The sequence below is a fragment of the Miniopterus natalensis genome, chromosome 22, assembly GCF_054644295.1.
Source record: "Miniopterus natalensis isolate mMinNat1 chromosome 22, mMinNat1.hap1, whole genome shotgun sequence".
NCBI classification, from domain to species: Eukaryota; Metazoa; Chordata; class Mammalia; order Chiroptera; family Miniopteridae; genus Miniopterus; species Miniopterus natalensis.
In genome coordinates this window covers 12,439,953-12,456,481 of record NC_142102.1, presented here as the reverse complement: position 1 = coordinate 12,456,481, position 16,529 = coordinate 12,439,953, and the positions used below count along the sequence as shown (strand labels likewise).

General features: G+C 56.4%; 1 protein-coding gene across 3 annotated transcripts in view; it reads left to right on the top strand.

Annotated features, from left to right (window-relative positions):
- The window catches only part of BLM (BLM RecQ like helicase), a 35,997-nt gene extending 34,087 nt beyond the window's left edge, over positions 1 to 1,910 (top strand). For all 3 annotated transcript variants that reach the window (XM_016217143.2, XM_016217140.2, XM_016217141.2), the window contains exon 21: positions 1,558 to 1,910. In XM_016217143.2, the coding sequence (XP_016072629.2) occupies positions 1,558 to 1,735 (178 nt within the window). In that variant the 3' untranslated portion in view covers positions 1,736 to 1,910. The remainder of the gene's footprint in view (positions 1 to 1,557) is intronic.
- Positions 1,911 to 16,529: the final 14,619 nt, after the last annotated feature.

Here is a 16,529-nt window from a genome sequence, read left to right as displayed (position 1 = left end):
CCAAAAGCCAGTCCCAATTTTTATGTTGGTTTTTAATCAGCCTGTGTGTCTATGATGGGCTTCTTCTCTGGTCCCTACTGCCCAAAAACAGTAAGTTCTGTCACTTTCTTTTACCTTAGTAACGGCCTCTTTGTGTCTGTGCTTCATTCTCATTCCCACTGATCTCTGAAAGATGCCCAGTTTCTATTCTGCTCACCTGTTAAGAGCCCCTGCACAGTGACAGAATCAACGTGGCTCTTTGCCAGGGTCCTTAACTCTCCACCCTACCTTGGAGCTTTACCTCTTCAGAATGACACACAGTGAATGAGCTGTGTTCCCAAGTTGTGTTCCCAGCTCTCTGAGTGTGATAAAATGGATGGCCTGGGTGAGATGGAGGCTGCTGCTGGCAGATTCCTTCTGTAAATCAACATAAACAGCAGGTTTTTTGCTCTGGGCTTAATATCTCAGCAGGAAATCTGCATAGGGAAATTCAGGGCTGCTTCTCTGCTGGTTTAGTACAACTTGGCCAGTTCTGTGGTAACACTGCCCTGGAGCAAGAGTTTAACAATGTTGAAAATCTACTCTTCACCTGGTCCCTCCGGAATGTCATTACCACAGACTGGTGGCCACTGAATTCAGAGGTGGGAGGCTACTTGCCTGCCCCAATGTATGGGATTCGTGTTGGGCATGAATGCAGCCTGGTTACAAAGCAGCAGGAAATTCTTGTGTGAGAAAAAGCTTCTATAGAGGTGCTGCTGGCCGTTATCCTTGTAAATATGCGGCCCTGTGGTTTGGTTTTTGTTTTTTCATGTTTCATTTTGAGGGGAGAAAAAAAGAATAGCTGTTAGCCTCAGGCCAGTGAGGGAACTAAGGGGCTGGAAGGACTTTGAACTGGGCTGTGGCACAGCTTCTTCCCTGGCTTTAGAGGCAGCGAGTGGGAGGTGCGAGCACACAGATCTGGGAGTGCAGGCAGTCCAGCAAGCTGCTGGCGACGATGTGGCGACGTGGCCGTGACAGAGACATGCCAGACCCGAGCCACTCAGAGACCTCCCCAAGGAACCACATCTGCAGCCCTCCCCTGGCTGGGGCCAGGCAGGAAGAGGCTCGGCTCTGCTCCGCCCCATCTCCACGCACCCAGCTACCTTCCTCTGGACTGTGCAACATAGTAATCGCAGGGTGTCTATTGTCTGGGCATTTGGGGCCTTAAAACAAGGTACCCTCACTCTCTATTTGATCGGAATAGATCTGGGAATATGGATCTGGGTGGGCTCTGTTGTCCAGAGGGAGGGGGTCTGATTATCAGCTGTGAGAGGTGTGGGTGGAGGGAAGGCACCTGGTTTGGCCTCATGTCTCAGAATTCAGAAACAATCTTTGACATGTTAGGGAGACACATTTGTGTCAAAAGCAAGCTGTCCTTTCCTCCTTGGATTGTAAAGGAAACTGACCTTCCCCAGGGGGTTTATAGGCAGAGAGACGTGGAAGACCAAAGAAAATCATGGGTTATATAGCTCTTTAGAGAAAAAAGACTCTTCACTTTGGGTTTTATTTAACATTTCCATGTTCTTTGTCACATTTTAGGAGATCCACCACATGCAGAAAGGTATCTCCTCATACTAAGTTCTCCAGCACACTTGGGCCAGTATCAGCTGTGCATGGTTCTCAGGCGGCATCAGGAGCCAGTAGAAAATTGGGGATTATGGCCCCACTGAAGCCTGTAAATAGACCGTTCCTCAGGCCGACATATGCATTTTCATAACAACCAAATCTTAATGTACAGAGATCTTGTTTGTCAGCATCCGACCATCTGTGAACATAAAGCTGTTAGTTGTTATACCATTTGTAATTTTTACCCGTATCTATTAGTGCTTAAATAAATGCTTGGGGTGACAGTTCTATTTTTAAAATAAACATTTTCTTTTGAATAAGCATGATTTGCTGCCACTGCAAGCCTCGTGGCTGTTGTTTCTGGGAACGTCTGAAACAGCAGCTGAATCATCGCACTGAGAGAAATTGTCAGCACCACACGAGACACAGAAGCTGAAGGAAAGGACACGCGTGGGACATAAAACTGTAAAACTCTCTGTAGAAGACGTAAACAAAAGTAGAAGACAAACAGAAAATAGGAAAAAATATGACAAAGGCTTAATATCTGCAATATACAAAGAGTGCCTATAAATCTTTAAGAAGAGACAGACCAGTAGGAACAAGGCTGTGAATGGGCTCCTCTCAAAAGAAGAAATAAAAATGGCCCACAGATACATGGGAAATGCTCTCTGCCTAGTTAAAAATATAAAGTAAAACCATGGAATGGCATGGAGATGGCCAGGCATTCTCTTGGTGTCCTTCAGTATTAGGGCGCTTGCCTTTCAAGACCATTATTAACAACCTCATTGGCCAGAAAGTCTTAAAATGGGGCTTTGGCACCTCTTATCGGAGCTCCAGTGCCCCGTTTTCAGAGACATCTTGTTTCTTAGCTGTAAGAAACTTTGGTGACCTGTTTGGTGTCCCACCCCTTGTCTTAACCTCAGTCCAGAGGTGAGAGCTGGGGAGGCCCTGATGGGCCAACAGTGTTAAGGACAATTGGCTGGGAGCCTTGTGGCCTCTGCCTGGAGACTCAGTACTGAGGTGGATCCTGCACCCGCTCTGAGGCGCCACCCTTGGGGCTGCGCACCTACTGATGCCACGTGGCGCCATAGGCTCCACCTTTAGCAGAGGAGACTGGCTGGACAAGAGTCTCCTGAGGGCCGTGCCTGTTAAACCTCAGGATGCCTTCCAGAGCTGACATTTTTTCGAGAAACCATCTTTCCAGCAAGACCTGACTCAAGTGGCCAAAAGAACCATCTTGGGGTGAGAGGAAGTGGAGGGCAAAGGAGCCAGTAGTTGAGGCCGCTGGGATAATGCCCGCAGCGCGAGGTCACCTTGCAGAGTCAGCAGTGCACAAGGGCATCTGGCAGGAGGTCATACCCTTCCACCTACAGTAGTTATGGCTTTGAGGGGTCGGGGACAGCCCCCGTACAGAGCTGATGCCACGGGTGTTGGGTCCCTTCCTGGCTCTGACCTCATCCATTCATTCCTCGACTGAGGGCCTCACCTGCCTGACAGTGGAGACCGATATCTCCTCAGGAGTGTTCACTCTGCCCCCAGGGGCTCCTGGGCAGCGGGGAAGAGGGATTAACGGCAGTGCTGTGGGAGCCCCGAGGATGGAGTGTAGGGCTTTGGGCAGCCAGCACTGCCCGCAGCACCGTCACCTGTCTTGCAGCACAGCCCTGAGGACAGCTGACTCATCCCCACCTCAGCAGGAATCTGAGGCCTGGAGACCTTGGACTAGCCCAGGATCAAATGGCAGAGCCAGCCCCACACCCCGCTCTTTAAAGATGCTATGTTGCAACCGACTCTGTTCAAGTCCTCAGGCCCCAGAGCATGGAGGTGGCCTTCCATTCAGCCTCCAGCCTTCCCAGATGCCCCGGAGAAAGGCGGCGTTCACACGGGGTGGCGCAGGGGAATGGAGCGCACGGACTTGCCCTGACCAAAACTGAGGCCCCTGGCAGCCACAGAGATAGTGACAGCAAAGCTGCTTCTGCCTGGGCCCTGGTGGGGGCTCTCCGTGGGTACAGAAGTCACCACCTGGGAGGAGGGGAGGGGACAAGTCCCACCAGGGACGTCCAGCCTACGGTGCTTCACTGGCCCACCCTGCCCATCACCCTGTGGAGGACACTGGAAGGATCGGTATCTGACTCCAGCTGTACACACCCCCTCCCACCAGGAGAACCCACTCGAGAGAGCTGACAGGTTCTTGCTTTTACCCCCAGGAACAGGGAACCCACTGCCTCACAGGAAGAGAAGACATGGAGAGCCCACTCTGCCAAAGACACTTCCAGGAACTTCCACATAATTTAATTTACTCCTTTAATACCCAAACAGCCCTGGGAGGCAGGCGCACGATATTGGCCTTCTTTATGCAGAAACCAGAATTCAGAGAGGTTATGTAATTGCCCAAATCCACACAGCTAGGAAGCGGTAGTAAGTAGGGTAACTCATCCCGGGTTGCCCTGAAGAGCCCCAGTTTATGTCTGCTGCCCTGGTGTAATAATTAAGACTGTGCCCGCTCCTTCTCAAAAGTGTTCAGTTTGGACCAACATAAGGATTCCAGGTCTGTGATCTTTCCCTGGACAATCTAACCTCTCCCAACCCCGTTTTTCCATCCAGAGCCCCGGGGGCCACCTGCTGCCACCTGCTCAAAACTAGGCCTCTGGGGCAAGCTGCAGGGACCGAAGCTTCAGAATTCGGCAGCACAGCTGAGCTGTGGTTTTTCCCCAGAAGAGGAAGCGGAGGCTGTGTGGTCCACGTCCCCTTGCTCTTAAGAAATGGCTCCTCCCACGGCTTGGAGCTGCCCAGAGGCCCACCCTGTCCTTGGGAGGCTCCCAGCGTCCCAGCCTGGACTCTGCAGCTCTAAGCAGCAGCCATGGGGCTCCCCGAGCCCTGGGCTCCGGTCTTGGCAGAGGCCTCTGGACAGAGGACAGTGGCCTGCGGGCCCTTCACGGAGGCCAGGGTGGGGTCCCCAGGAGGCCCCAGCAGCCGCTCCGCCCTCAGCGCAGCAGAGCAGGCCTGTGGGATGCTCTTGGACACCCAGTCCCCGACCCGGCCCCACCATGGGCTCAGTCCCCGGTTGCTCTGAGGCAAGGATTCAACTGCGCCTGGGTGGGGCGCCACCAAAGCCGCTAGACAGGCGCCCTGGGCCTTCAGAAATCTGCTCTGAGGCACTCGTTCCCCTGCTCTCCAGCCCCAGAATAGCCTGTCCTGGCCCCGTGTGCTCAGCCCCTGCCAGCAGTCTCGAGGCCCCATGGAGGTCAGACCCTGGCGGAGCCCACAGGTCCCTGCCTCCCATGGGGACTTGGGCAGAGAACGGAGCCGGGAGCCTTGGTGGTGACCTTCACTGCAGTCGAAGGGTCTGAAGAGCTGCTGTTTACAGGCTGAAGTCTCGACCTGGGAGGAAGCCCTTCTGAGAGGCAGACCTATGCCTGGAGTCTTGCTCGCACTCAGCACCCTTGGGCCTCTCTCCCCCGTGCGAGGCCGTGAGACTCTCGTGACCCGAGAGTCATAACCCCGCTAACCTCAAGACAGAAGCATGAGTGTCTGCGGTGGCCGTGGTTTAACAGTTCGTGCCAGATAGAAGGCCACCCACGTGAGCCCCACTGCGACTCCCCACGTACAGGACTGCACATGCACTGCAGACAGAGACCACGCTCTGTCGGCCCCCACCAGTCCCCAGCACCCAGCCCAGGGACCCTGCTCCTTCCCAGCTAGCTGAGTGATCTTTGCAAGCTCTGGGGCCTCAGCCTCGATTTCCCATCTGCACAATAAGTAACGCCGGGGCCCTGCCTCCAAACTGGTTGTGGGCACCCTTCTGGTCAGAACCTCTACCAACATTTGATGGCCAGGTCACGGAGACCCAGGCATGGATGGCCCTGGTCCTCGGTAAGGTCACAGTGAGGGAAACACCCCTGGATAAGAACAGATGCAGAATTGGGGTGCTGTGGGAGCCCCCAGGTGATACCCAGTCCAGTCTGGGGGCCACAAGAAGTGAAGCCGGCGCCTTGAAGAGTTGAGGACGAGATGAGGAGACTCCAGGAGAAAGGGAAGTGCAGAGGGAAAGGGCTGGAGGCCGGAGGGAGCAGGGTCGCGAGGGGGCGGGACTGTCAGGGCTCAGGACAGGCCCAAGTGGGTGGAACAGCCCACTCACGGGGTTGGTCCAGGCAGAGGAGTGTGGACCTGTCCCCAGGGAAGGCACCGAAACAGGAGAGACCAGGTCTGATTTGAGCAGGGTCAGGAAAGGATTGAAGAGGGTGAGGGTGGACACCCGCGGACAGAGGCAGCAGGCTCTTAGGGTAATGGGGGGCAGGACAGGACAGAACCCACGGCCCAGGAGTGGCTGTGGGGCCCGGAGGGGGCTGTCGCGTGCTTTGAAGGCGTCCCAGAGACGGTGTTCCTGCATCAGAGGCACCAGCAGCCCCTGCCCCTCCCAGTCGGGACACTGTTTCTGAGTGGTCCATTGGGGGCCCCATTTCAGCCCCCCAGAAAGAGGATCTCCCACAGTGTATGGAGTGGGCGTGGGCGTTTTCTCTCCAGCCACACCGCCTCCAAGCCTGGCAAGTAGTTCCTCAACTAGGCGCCCCCACACAGGCGCCAACCCTGTAATGATTTATTTTTTACTTAAGAGCATGTGACGAGTGCTCTGCTCACGGACCTGGAAAGTCACGCACAGCATGTTGTTGAGCAGGACTCGAGACTGTCCCCACGCCGCCCATCCTGGGACCCTGGTGCCCTCAGGGGCTGCAGGGAGGGCTGTCCACACACACAGTGCTCGGCGGTTGTCTGTCTCATGAAAAACAACTCTTTTATTTTAAAGCAGACTACGGACAGCATGGCTAGTAAAAATTTTACTTGTAACTTGACCTGTGTGTGCGAGAGAGGTTGCTCACCGAAATACTAACAGTGCTGACGTAGTTTTCTGAATGGCTTGAGTGTTTACAACAAGCTCTGTATCATTTTTATCATCAGATTAAACCAAGGGGACAGGCACGTGGCCACCTTGGGGACATAGTTCTCACTCAGTGGGTTCAGCCATTCTCAAATTAATGCTTTTACAAGCTCTGTCTCAGATAAAGAAGCCTCCTTCAGGCGCGGCCACACCCAGCTATCAGCCATCATAAGCATCCAGATTCCGGGGTTCTGGAGGTTGGCAGATGGTAGCCCATAACATAGGAGCTCTCAGCGCAGACCCCTGGGAAGTCAAGGGACAGACATGGGAGGGTGTATAAACCCTTAATTGTATGTCCTGATCTTGTGTGTCTGCAGATTTCTGGGAGAGGGGCCATGACTTTCATTAAACTGGCCTCAGGCTCCCTGGACAGTGCCGCTGCTCCCAGGCAGTCCACCCCCAGGGCCTTTCCGAAACCAAGATGCTGGGACAAAGACTGGAGCAGCTCAGAGCTGCACCTCTTTCCATGGGAGCCAGGACTTCTCCAGAGCGAGGACAGGACTCAACACAATAAAATGGTGAGAGCGAATCAGGAAGCATAAAGCCCCCGGCCAAAACACGATGACAGCCATAACCACATACTGTCCGCAGTCCCCTCGGGGAGATAAGTCTCGTGCAACCGCGAGCAGACCTGCCCCAACACAGGAGCAACGGTCACCACCGAGCCTCCATTTCACTCCCGCTGTCCCCGCCCTTCAGAGCAGGGCCTGCAAACCAGCCGCTCAGCAGCTCCGTATCTGCCCCAGTGAGGACCCGGGCCTGGCCGCCCGCTGCTCGGCAGTCGTGCTGAGAGCGAGCCTCCTGGCCGCTGCACACGTGTTCCTCTCTCTGCCCCAGGAGTCATCGTTTAAAAAGAGGTAAAATCATGACTGTCTTGCGTATATAAAAGTGAACCCGTGTTACAGAGTTTATTCCCCAAAACCAGAGAGGGAACCAAGCAGATACTGTCACCAGTTCCAAAGAGGATGTGAGGAACAGACACGTCCACTGGTCAGGATGTTGAAATGAGTGTGCAAGGGGAGGCGGAACCGGGGAGGTGTCCCACAGGACAGTTCAAAACCTGCAGTCCACAGAGAATGGCCTGGCATCGTTATCAATTCCTACGATCTTCAGAGTTCATAGCACAGGATCAGGTCATCGAAGGAGTGTCCTGCCCAGTGGAGATGACACATAGCTCTTGCATGGGTGTATAAATACTTCCTTACAACCCTGACCACCAAAGTCCTTCACCTGGCCACATTAGGCCGAACTTCATCCAGCAATCCTCCCCGGCTCCAGACTGGGGTGGGTGCCACCCACTGGGCTCCCCCAGTCCCTTCAACTTTCCTGATCACTGTCTCCCCCATCGGACTTAGGAGATTCTTAAAACAAGAAGTTGTGTCACCCAGCTGGGTGTGGCTCAGCAGTTGAGCGTTGACCTATGATCCGGGAGAGAGCAGTTCAATTCCCCGTCAGGGCACAGGCCTGGGGTGCAGGCTCCTCGATCCCCAGCAGGGGGCGATCCATTGGTTGCCTTTCACATGCACCCTGACCAGGGCCGGGGCTGGAGCCTGCAACCAAGGTACATGCCCTTGGCTGGAATGGAACCCGGGACCCGTCAGTCCACCAGCCGGTGCTCTAACCACTGAGCAAACCAGCTGGGCGAGAAACATGGGTTTGTTGCTCCGCTTACCGATGCCTTCATTGGTTGATTCTCATACGTGACCGGGGATCGAACCCCCAACCCTGGCGGATTGGGATGACGCTCTAACCAGCTGAGCTACTCGGCCAGCGCTCAAGAGACATTTGTTGAACGAATTAGAACAAAGGAACCATACAGGGCCCTAAAAGGGTGGCCCCTGGAGTACCCCACACGGCAGTGAAAGACCCGCGGGGCTGCAGCTGAAGGGCAGTAGTCGTGCCTCATGGATGCGTGTAGGCTCCAGGCTTGGACTTAGTGAGAGCTCCTCAGAAACAAGGCTCCGGGAGCCAGCGCGCTGGGCAATGCTGGTTAGACTCAGGCGTGTTTCCTTTCATTGAACCTCAGCACTCACGCGAGCTTTAATACATTGCAGGGACCTCTGACTCTCAGGAAGATGCAGTGTCCCGGGTTTCCCATGCTTATCTGATGGTGAGGCTTTTTGTTTTGTTTTTAATGGAGCAGAGAGGAAGGTTCTGGAGAATTTGCATTGACAAGACCCATTCAGTCCACCCCGCCCAATTTGCCCAGTAGCGCAGACACTTACTGCCCGCGTCGGGATGCTGGCTCCAGCACTGGCACCCCCGTGGCCTTGGGAGAGCTCCTGAATGTCTCCCCAACTCCATGGCTCTCGGCTGGAGCGTGGAGCTGGAGCAAGAAGCCGCCTCTGAGCTGCTGGGAGGAGCCAGCGAGTTCCTGGGAGGGCGCCCACAACGTGTCCTCAGTAAATGCGAACGGTGTCATCGTCATGAGAACATAAGGTGCTGTTTATTGACTGCGTCTGTGCATCTCGCTTGACCCTCACTGCGACCCTGAGGCCAGAGCTGGGACAGGAGGCGGAGGAAGACAGAACCCCTAGGAGGCGAAGCCACCAGCCCAGGGGAAGGCCTTGCAGCCGGCAGGTGACCTGGGCTCTTGGACCAGACGCAAGGCCCTGAGAGCAAGTTAGCCGAGGGCTTGGCCTGAAGTAGGTGCTTAACAAAGCCTGTTTTTTCTCTTCTGCCTCCTCCCTCCTTCCCTTCCAGCCCACAGCCATGCTGGACCCCAGTCTGAGAGTCCCCTCTGGCCAGGGTTAAGGCGGGGTGGGTAGTGCTTTAGGCCAAGGGCCCCCAGGTGCTTGGGCAGGGTGGGGGCTAGGCCGAGCCCGGCTTATCTCTCCACCCAGCTGATCTCCCTTCCCTTCTCTTCCTCACGCCTGGCCCTCTGGATACTCCTTCGGTGGTTTGGGGATTTGAGAACCCAGGGGTCCCTCCTCTCCAGCCATCCTGGTGATAGGCCTCTACCCTCAGTGTTGATTCATTGAATAGGTGACCTGGGGCTCGAGTGGACCTGCCAGGCCACCTGAGGCTGTCCACGGGATAAACTCCGATTTACACACAGCCCCACCCAGGCCTGACCGAAAATGCTGCCCCAGCTGAAGGCTTGCTCATTGAAATGACTCAGCTCCAGTGCTCAGATGTTTTATGAACTAAAGGTGTTTTCATAACAGCTGGGGATGAGCCCAGCGTCAGCCTGTAAACAGCGCCATAATGTGGTCCAAAATGCTGGGTCTGCGCCCCTGCCCACAGGCTCAAGGCGGGGCCTCCTTCATGCCCAGGTGAAGCCATACCCCCAAATAGCACAGGCCCCCAAAGTGACACAGTCTCGCCCAGGCCACTTTCTTCACTGAGGAGGGAGGCGAGTGACAGAGCCAGTCTCGGGCCTGATTCTGCCCCCCCAGATGCCTCCAGCCCGCTGTGGGACTACAAGACTTCCACGAGCCAGGGTCCTGGGACCCAGAATCTGGGGGCCCAGCGCTGAGCCAAGGGGCAGGGTGGGGAGGAACCACCACATAGGCAGGGAAGATGTTCCTCCCCCACCAACAATGACAGTCATGCTTGGGGACCATGACACGGATGCACTAAAACAGCTAAGTTGTGAAACAACAGGGTGGTGCCTCATTCCCCCAGGGGACTCAGAAGTAAGGACTGCAGGAGGCGGGTGGCAGCAGGCCCACACTCACCACCACCTGCCCCCCCTCCCCGTCTTCACTCATCCATCAGTCATCGGGCACTTTCTAAGGGCCCACCCGCCAGCTTCACCCCAGGCTTCCTCATCTCCGCAAATGGCACCGCGTGGCATCCTCCCAGCTATTTTGACCAAAAACCAAGGAGTCATCTTTGATCTCAGTTTTTCCGATCTAGCAGCAAACCCAGTCTACACACCCACCCTCAGCCCACTTCTCGGCCACCACCAGGGCCAGCCCTCGCCTCTCACCATCCTGGTGACACTGCAGCAGCCACCAACTGGATTCTTGGCCCTTTGGCCTCGGCCTCTAAAACCCATGTCCAACTCATCCGAGTTACCTTGTCACAGCATCATTCTAACTATTTCCTGCCTCCAAGTCCTCCATTGAATCCTACCAACTTCTGAAGCGTTTTAAAGGAGTTAAGCAGACCCACGTTGACATCAGGCTGTAGAGATGAGATGAGCAGAAGGGCCCAGAAGCAGACTTGTGCACAGATGAGAGCTCGCTCTATGACAGAGAGTCATCACCAACCAGTGGGGGGAAGATCGACTCTCATAAATGGTGTTGAAACAAGTGGTGATCCATATGGGAAAGGTAAAAATAGATCCCCACCTACGTCCACACACACATCTCCAGGTGCACTCAAGGCATAAAATTTTGAATAACAAAATTTTAACACGTCGAGAAGAAAATCTAGGAGGATTTTTCTGTGGGCCTCGGGATAAGGAATGCTTCTTTAAATAAATGTTTTGTTAATTACAATGTGCATAACAAAACAGTGCACGTCATAAGTGTGCAGCTCAATAAAATTTCACCATCCGGGAAGAGAAGGCAAACGCAGTACATACAGCGGGCAGGAGGTTAGTTTCCAGAACATGTAAAGAACTCCTGCAAATCAAGAAGACAAAGGACCCACAAGCAAATCCAGCATAAGTTGTAAACAGGCATCTCACAGAAAAAGAAACCCGGACGGCCAGTAATCCTAGGAAAAGAGGCTCTACTTTGCAGGTAGCAGAGAAACAAAAGTACAATGAGAGCCCGGCTGGTGTGGCTCAGCAGTTGAGCATCGACCTGGGATCCAGGAGATCGTTGTCCGATTCCCGGTCAGGGCACAGGCCCGGGGTGCAGGCTCCTCGATCCCCAGCAGGGGGCGCGCAGGAGGCAGGCGATCAGTGACTCTCCTCTTTGATGTTTCTGTCCCTCTCCCTTCCTCTCTCTGAAATCAGCACAGACATATTAAAAAATAAAAGTACAATGAAAGATTATGCCTCACCCACCAGATTAACCAAAATTTTTAAAAAATAAGATAAAAAGCTGATGCCACCACGCAGACCCCAGCCTTCCTTAAGCACAGTGAGTGGAGGAGTGGATTGGTAAGGCCACTTGGCGGTGGCTCAAGGTGGCACCTTGCCGGGGTGGAGGCGAGCGTATCTGACCTGGCGCTTCCTTCCCCAGGCACAGACTCTACCGTGGTTCTCACGTGAGCGCACCTGGAGGGAAACTGGAAACGTCATTGGATTATGATACAGTCACGGTCTCACAGGGGAGGTGGCCTGGCGATTAAACTCAGTGAAAGTGAATTGTCAGTAGGATTAACCAGGACATGTGTGGAAAGCGGAACAGGAGATGGGGGGGCAACACCAGAGCCTTTGGAAAGAGAGAGGAGACCCCCCTCCCCCCCACCACCAAAGGGACTGACTTTGGAAAAGGGAGACACAGGCTGGGCCTTGACCACCGGGGAGAATTTCTGCACCAAGAAGAAACAACCGCCGTTTATTTATTTGTTTTTTGCCTGATTCCGCCGGCGGTCAATCAGCTCCAAGAAGGGAGGCGACTTGCTGTGTGTATTGGGGCCCACGCTGAGATCATCACTGAGCCTTGCCTGCAGTTGTTTCCTTTCTATTGCTCGCCCGCTCTCTGTCCTCTGTGTGCCATGGCCCCTGCTCTCAAAGGCCTGGACTGGCGCAGTGGCCTCCCCTTTGGCCACCCTGCTTCTTGCTGTCCCTTCTGCACAGGACCCGAGAGGCTTTCTTGGCCCAGCCCCGTGGTTACCCCGCTCCCCATGCAAAGCCTCCGGCGGCCCCCCAACTCCCGGCGCTTAGTCCAGGCTCGTGGTGTCCCCCTCTTTGAGGCAGTGAGACAACTGTTACTAGGCTCATGGGTCCTGTGGGCCAAGAGTTTGGACAAGGCCCGGAAGGAACAGCTTGTGTCTGCTCCACAACATCTGGGGCCCCAGCTGGAAGCCTTGAGAGCTGGGGGCTGGAATCCTGAAGGCTCCTTTACTCGCAGGGGATGGCTCATCAGCGGAGATCTTAGCTGGGCGTTGGCTGGACCTCTACATGTGCCTCTGTCCCCCCACCACCACCCCGTAACAGTTAGGAAGGACCCCAGCATTCAGTGGCTGCAGCAAAATGGCGGCTTTATGTTTCTCACCTGGAAAAGCCCGCAGTGACTCAGCTCCAGTGCGGGAACTCAGGCAGGAGCTTTGTCTCTTCTCTTAGGAAATCTCTTTGCCCTGCAGACCCCCAAAACCTCATCGCTCAGCGTGGAGCCACGTGACCAGCCCCCTGGTGAGCGAGGGTGAGGAATGGAGCCTCAGCTCAGGGCTCCCAACCAGGCCAGTATCGCAGCTCTACGGGTGGAAGTTTGCAAATGTGTGGGGACAGTCAGGCTGTCACAGTGATCGGGCATTTAGTGGGAGGGGGCTGCTGCCACTCGTGGGACAGTCTTGCGTGAAGAATTATCTCCCCCCAAGTGCCAAGCGCACCCCCACGGGAAACCTGTGCAGCCCTCCGATCTCTGCGGCAAACGCAATGCAGAAGGAAGGGCCGGGACTGAGGGTCAGGTCGGCCAGCCCCTGGCGCCTGCCACTGCGCCCACCTCTTGGGCCGCTGTGAGGAGCCTGGGTCAGTGCTCAGGTCAACGCAGGAGCACATGCTGGGATCCCCTAAAGGTCAAGAGGTTGCATGCAGATGAGAGGCTCTGAAACCCTGGGGGCCCTGCCGGACCTGCGGCCGAGCCGAGAGGAGGCACTGCACCGAACCAGCCGCAGCCCGGGGGCGGACGCCGGTGGTGGGACACAGAGCGGCTCAGCTTGTGCTCTGGCTTTCCTGGGAGCCTCTTGCCTCCCTTTGAAGCCTGCCTGGCTGCCCAGCGTGCGCTGCCACATCCCACAGTGTCAGGCCACATCTCTCCGTCAGTCCCCAGAGGGGACCCTGACTCAGCAGGCGCAGCAGGGCAGGTAAAAGGAAGTGGGGGAAACGTCACTGTTGCTTGTCACCACGTCCGTCCATCTGACCCAGTTCCCGGCAGGCAGGGAGTGGGCCTCCTGGTGGGTGTGGGCCAAAGTCACAGCTCCACCTGTGGGCCCGCACGGTGGCTGGCAGGACCTCTGCCTCCTTCAGGCCTGGGGACGGGGGAGGCCTGGATCCGCCCTCCGGCCTGAGGGGATTTCTGGGCTGCTCCTCAAGGAGAGACCACCCTAAACCCTCTTGCCCTTCCCCAAAGCCAGGAAAAACCCATTTTCTCCTACAAACTTGGCTACAGCATTTCAGTTCTGGCGACTCCCAAGCCCCCGTGAGACGGATGATTTCCCACGGGAAGGTGTGGGTCCCAGGCTGGGCCCTTAGAGCTGCGGAGGCCTCGGGCGACTCCGGCTGCCCTCCCTGAACACCTGCTGCACGCAGGGCGCCGTGCCAAGCATTTTATAGCATTAGTTCATCCCATACCTGCGACTTATTAGCAGGGCAGGTGTCATTTATCCACGTTAAATCGATGAGGAAACTGAGGCTGGGCAAAGTTAAGCCACAGGCCAGCTTCCTCATTGACGGATCAGGCACCTGGAGCCAAGAGACACGAGATGACCCGCCCGCAGTGGGGACAATCCTAAAGCAAGGCTTGTCTCCCTGGGCTGGGCCTGGCTGCTTTGTCGGAGGGTATTTGTTCTGGACACAAGCCAGGGACTAAGACGCAAATGGACACGTCGGGCCAGCAGCCAGGTTGCGGGCACCAGGCCTTCCCAACATCTGCCCATTGCTGCCCCTCTGACTCATGGAGCCGAGAAAACCTAAATTTTATAAGGTCAACCCAAGCGCCCTGGGACTTTGTACTTGTTGACATGTGGGGCTAGAACAGCGTCCTCGGTTGGATGAGTGGGCACAGGGCACACACGTGCTCGCTGTCTCCAGTCACAGGCGGCGTCTGGGTCAGGAGCGGGAAGACCAGAGCCCCAGGCCCGTCCCCCAGCAGCCCCGACCTTGACCGGGCCTCACTCTGCCTGAGCCTCAGTCTGCTCATCGGAGGGGTCCCAACCCTGGGACTCCCGAAGGGCAGGCATGGAGGAGACGCATTTCTTCTGCCCCCACCCCCAGCGATGGCTCCTCCACCACAAACAGCCAGAGTTCTGGGGGCCGGCGGCCAGCGGAACACCGCGAGGATTCCGCAGCCGCGTGGCGATGGGCTAGCAATGCCTGCCGCGGGCCGGGCCGGGCGGGGGGTGGTGGCAGGTGTGCCGTGTGTTACCGTAACTGTGACCCCCCCACGCGTGCCGTCCCAAGCGAACCCTCAAGGAGTTCCCCAAGTGCTCCCCAGAGGTGAGGTGCCTCAGTAGCCCCATTTCGGTGAAGGCTGAGTCCTTGGAAAGACTGTGCAGCTGTGGAGAGGGGGTTTTGCCTTGGTTCGTGCCTCTCTAAGCCACTTCCTGTCCCAGATAACCAGCTCCAGTGGCAGTTCTGGGGTTTATCTGTGAGGTCACAGCTGCTGCCTCGAGGCCTTCCACCCTCCTGTCACGGAGCACAGCGCTCTCGGGCTGCCCGCTTTCCTGGCAGTGCCCCTGCTTCCAGTGCCCGTTACCAAAACCGCCCCCCCGTGACCCATTCTCCGCTGACATGCAGATTTAGACCTGGGTTGTGTGGCTGAGGCGGCCGCTGCCTGGCTCTCCCAGGACTGCATTCTAAAAGCAGAACCCGAGGTCTCTGTAAGGATGGAATTCCAGGCACTGGCAGGTCAGTGGGGACACCTCTGAGGAGGTGGGGGCGGCCTGACGTTCCTCCAGTCAGCCCGGCCGGTGAGTGTCCAGACCGGCTCGACCCCACCTGCCACTGTTTGCCGAGCCCTGAGCAGGCCTCTGCTGTAGTTCCTCCCGGGACAGGCTTGTTTGGCCCTGATAGGTGATTCCACCCCACCCCGCTTCCCAAGCTTCCTGGGTCGTAGGGCTCCCCACCCAGCGCTGAGGCCCAAGGGAAAAGCCCGTGCCGGCCGCTGGCTGTAGATCGCAGAGCATGCCGTGGGCCGTGGGGAGCAGGATCGCAGTGCTTTCCTGAGAGAAGGAACCCCACCTCCACCCCGTGCACCTGTCCTTTCCACAGCCCCTCACCGAACGGATGCCCAGCTTCCACTTACATGCCTCCCGAGACAGGGAGCTCAGTTGGGAGGGCTGGACATGGTAGGCATCTTTTATTCCTCCCTTGTGTCTTTAGTTTCGAGTGTTCTTGAAAACTAGGTTCAAGTTTTCCACAGTGAAATCATTCGTTCAGCAAACATCTACAGAGCACCTGCTATGTGCCAGGCACTGTGGAAGCCACTGGGGATAGAGCAGTGAGCAAAGCAGACAAAATCACCTGCCCATATGGAACTAACGTGCTATGGGGGGCGGGGGATCCAGTGGCCGGACGGGTTATAAGGAAAGGAAAGCAGGGAAGGGGGTGGGGAGTGCTGCGTTTGCCTGGTGGCACACTGCGGGCAGTGAAGGCGCCACTCCAGCCAAGTCCTGAGAAAGAAGAGCAGGCTGAGAGGTCCAGAGAGCGCGAGCGGCCAGTGCAAAGGCCCTGAGGTAGGAGCGCGGCTGGAGAGAGAGCACCAGTAGGGAGGCCAGTGCTCGGGAGCCAGATGAGCCAGGTGGAGCTTGTGGCGGAGGAGATGAGGTCAAGAAGGCACCGGGGTGGGGCGCCTGGTGCTTGCGTAAGTATGGCTTTTGTAATGCAAGAAGCCAAGTGTTTTCAATAGGAAAGGGTTAGGCTCCAGCAGAAGCTCAAACCCAGACAAAAGGAATGCCTGAGCTTCCTGGGGCGTCGTGGGGCCAGGGGAGGGGGTTAGAGCTCTCAGGCCTGGGCCTGAGGAAGGGTCGGACGTGGGCATGGACGGGTGCCCTCCCCTGCTCCCTTAGGCCTGTGAGTGCCTCCCAGGACTCTGGCCAGTCTCTGGCAGGCAGGGGCGTCCCCTGCATTGTATGGGTGCAGGTGTTTGTTCAGTAAACCTTGGTGTGAGTCCCAGCAGCCAGGCCTGCCCGGGTGTCCACGCAGGAGGCCATCTCCCAGAGCACCGCACTG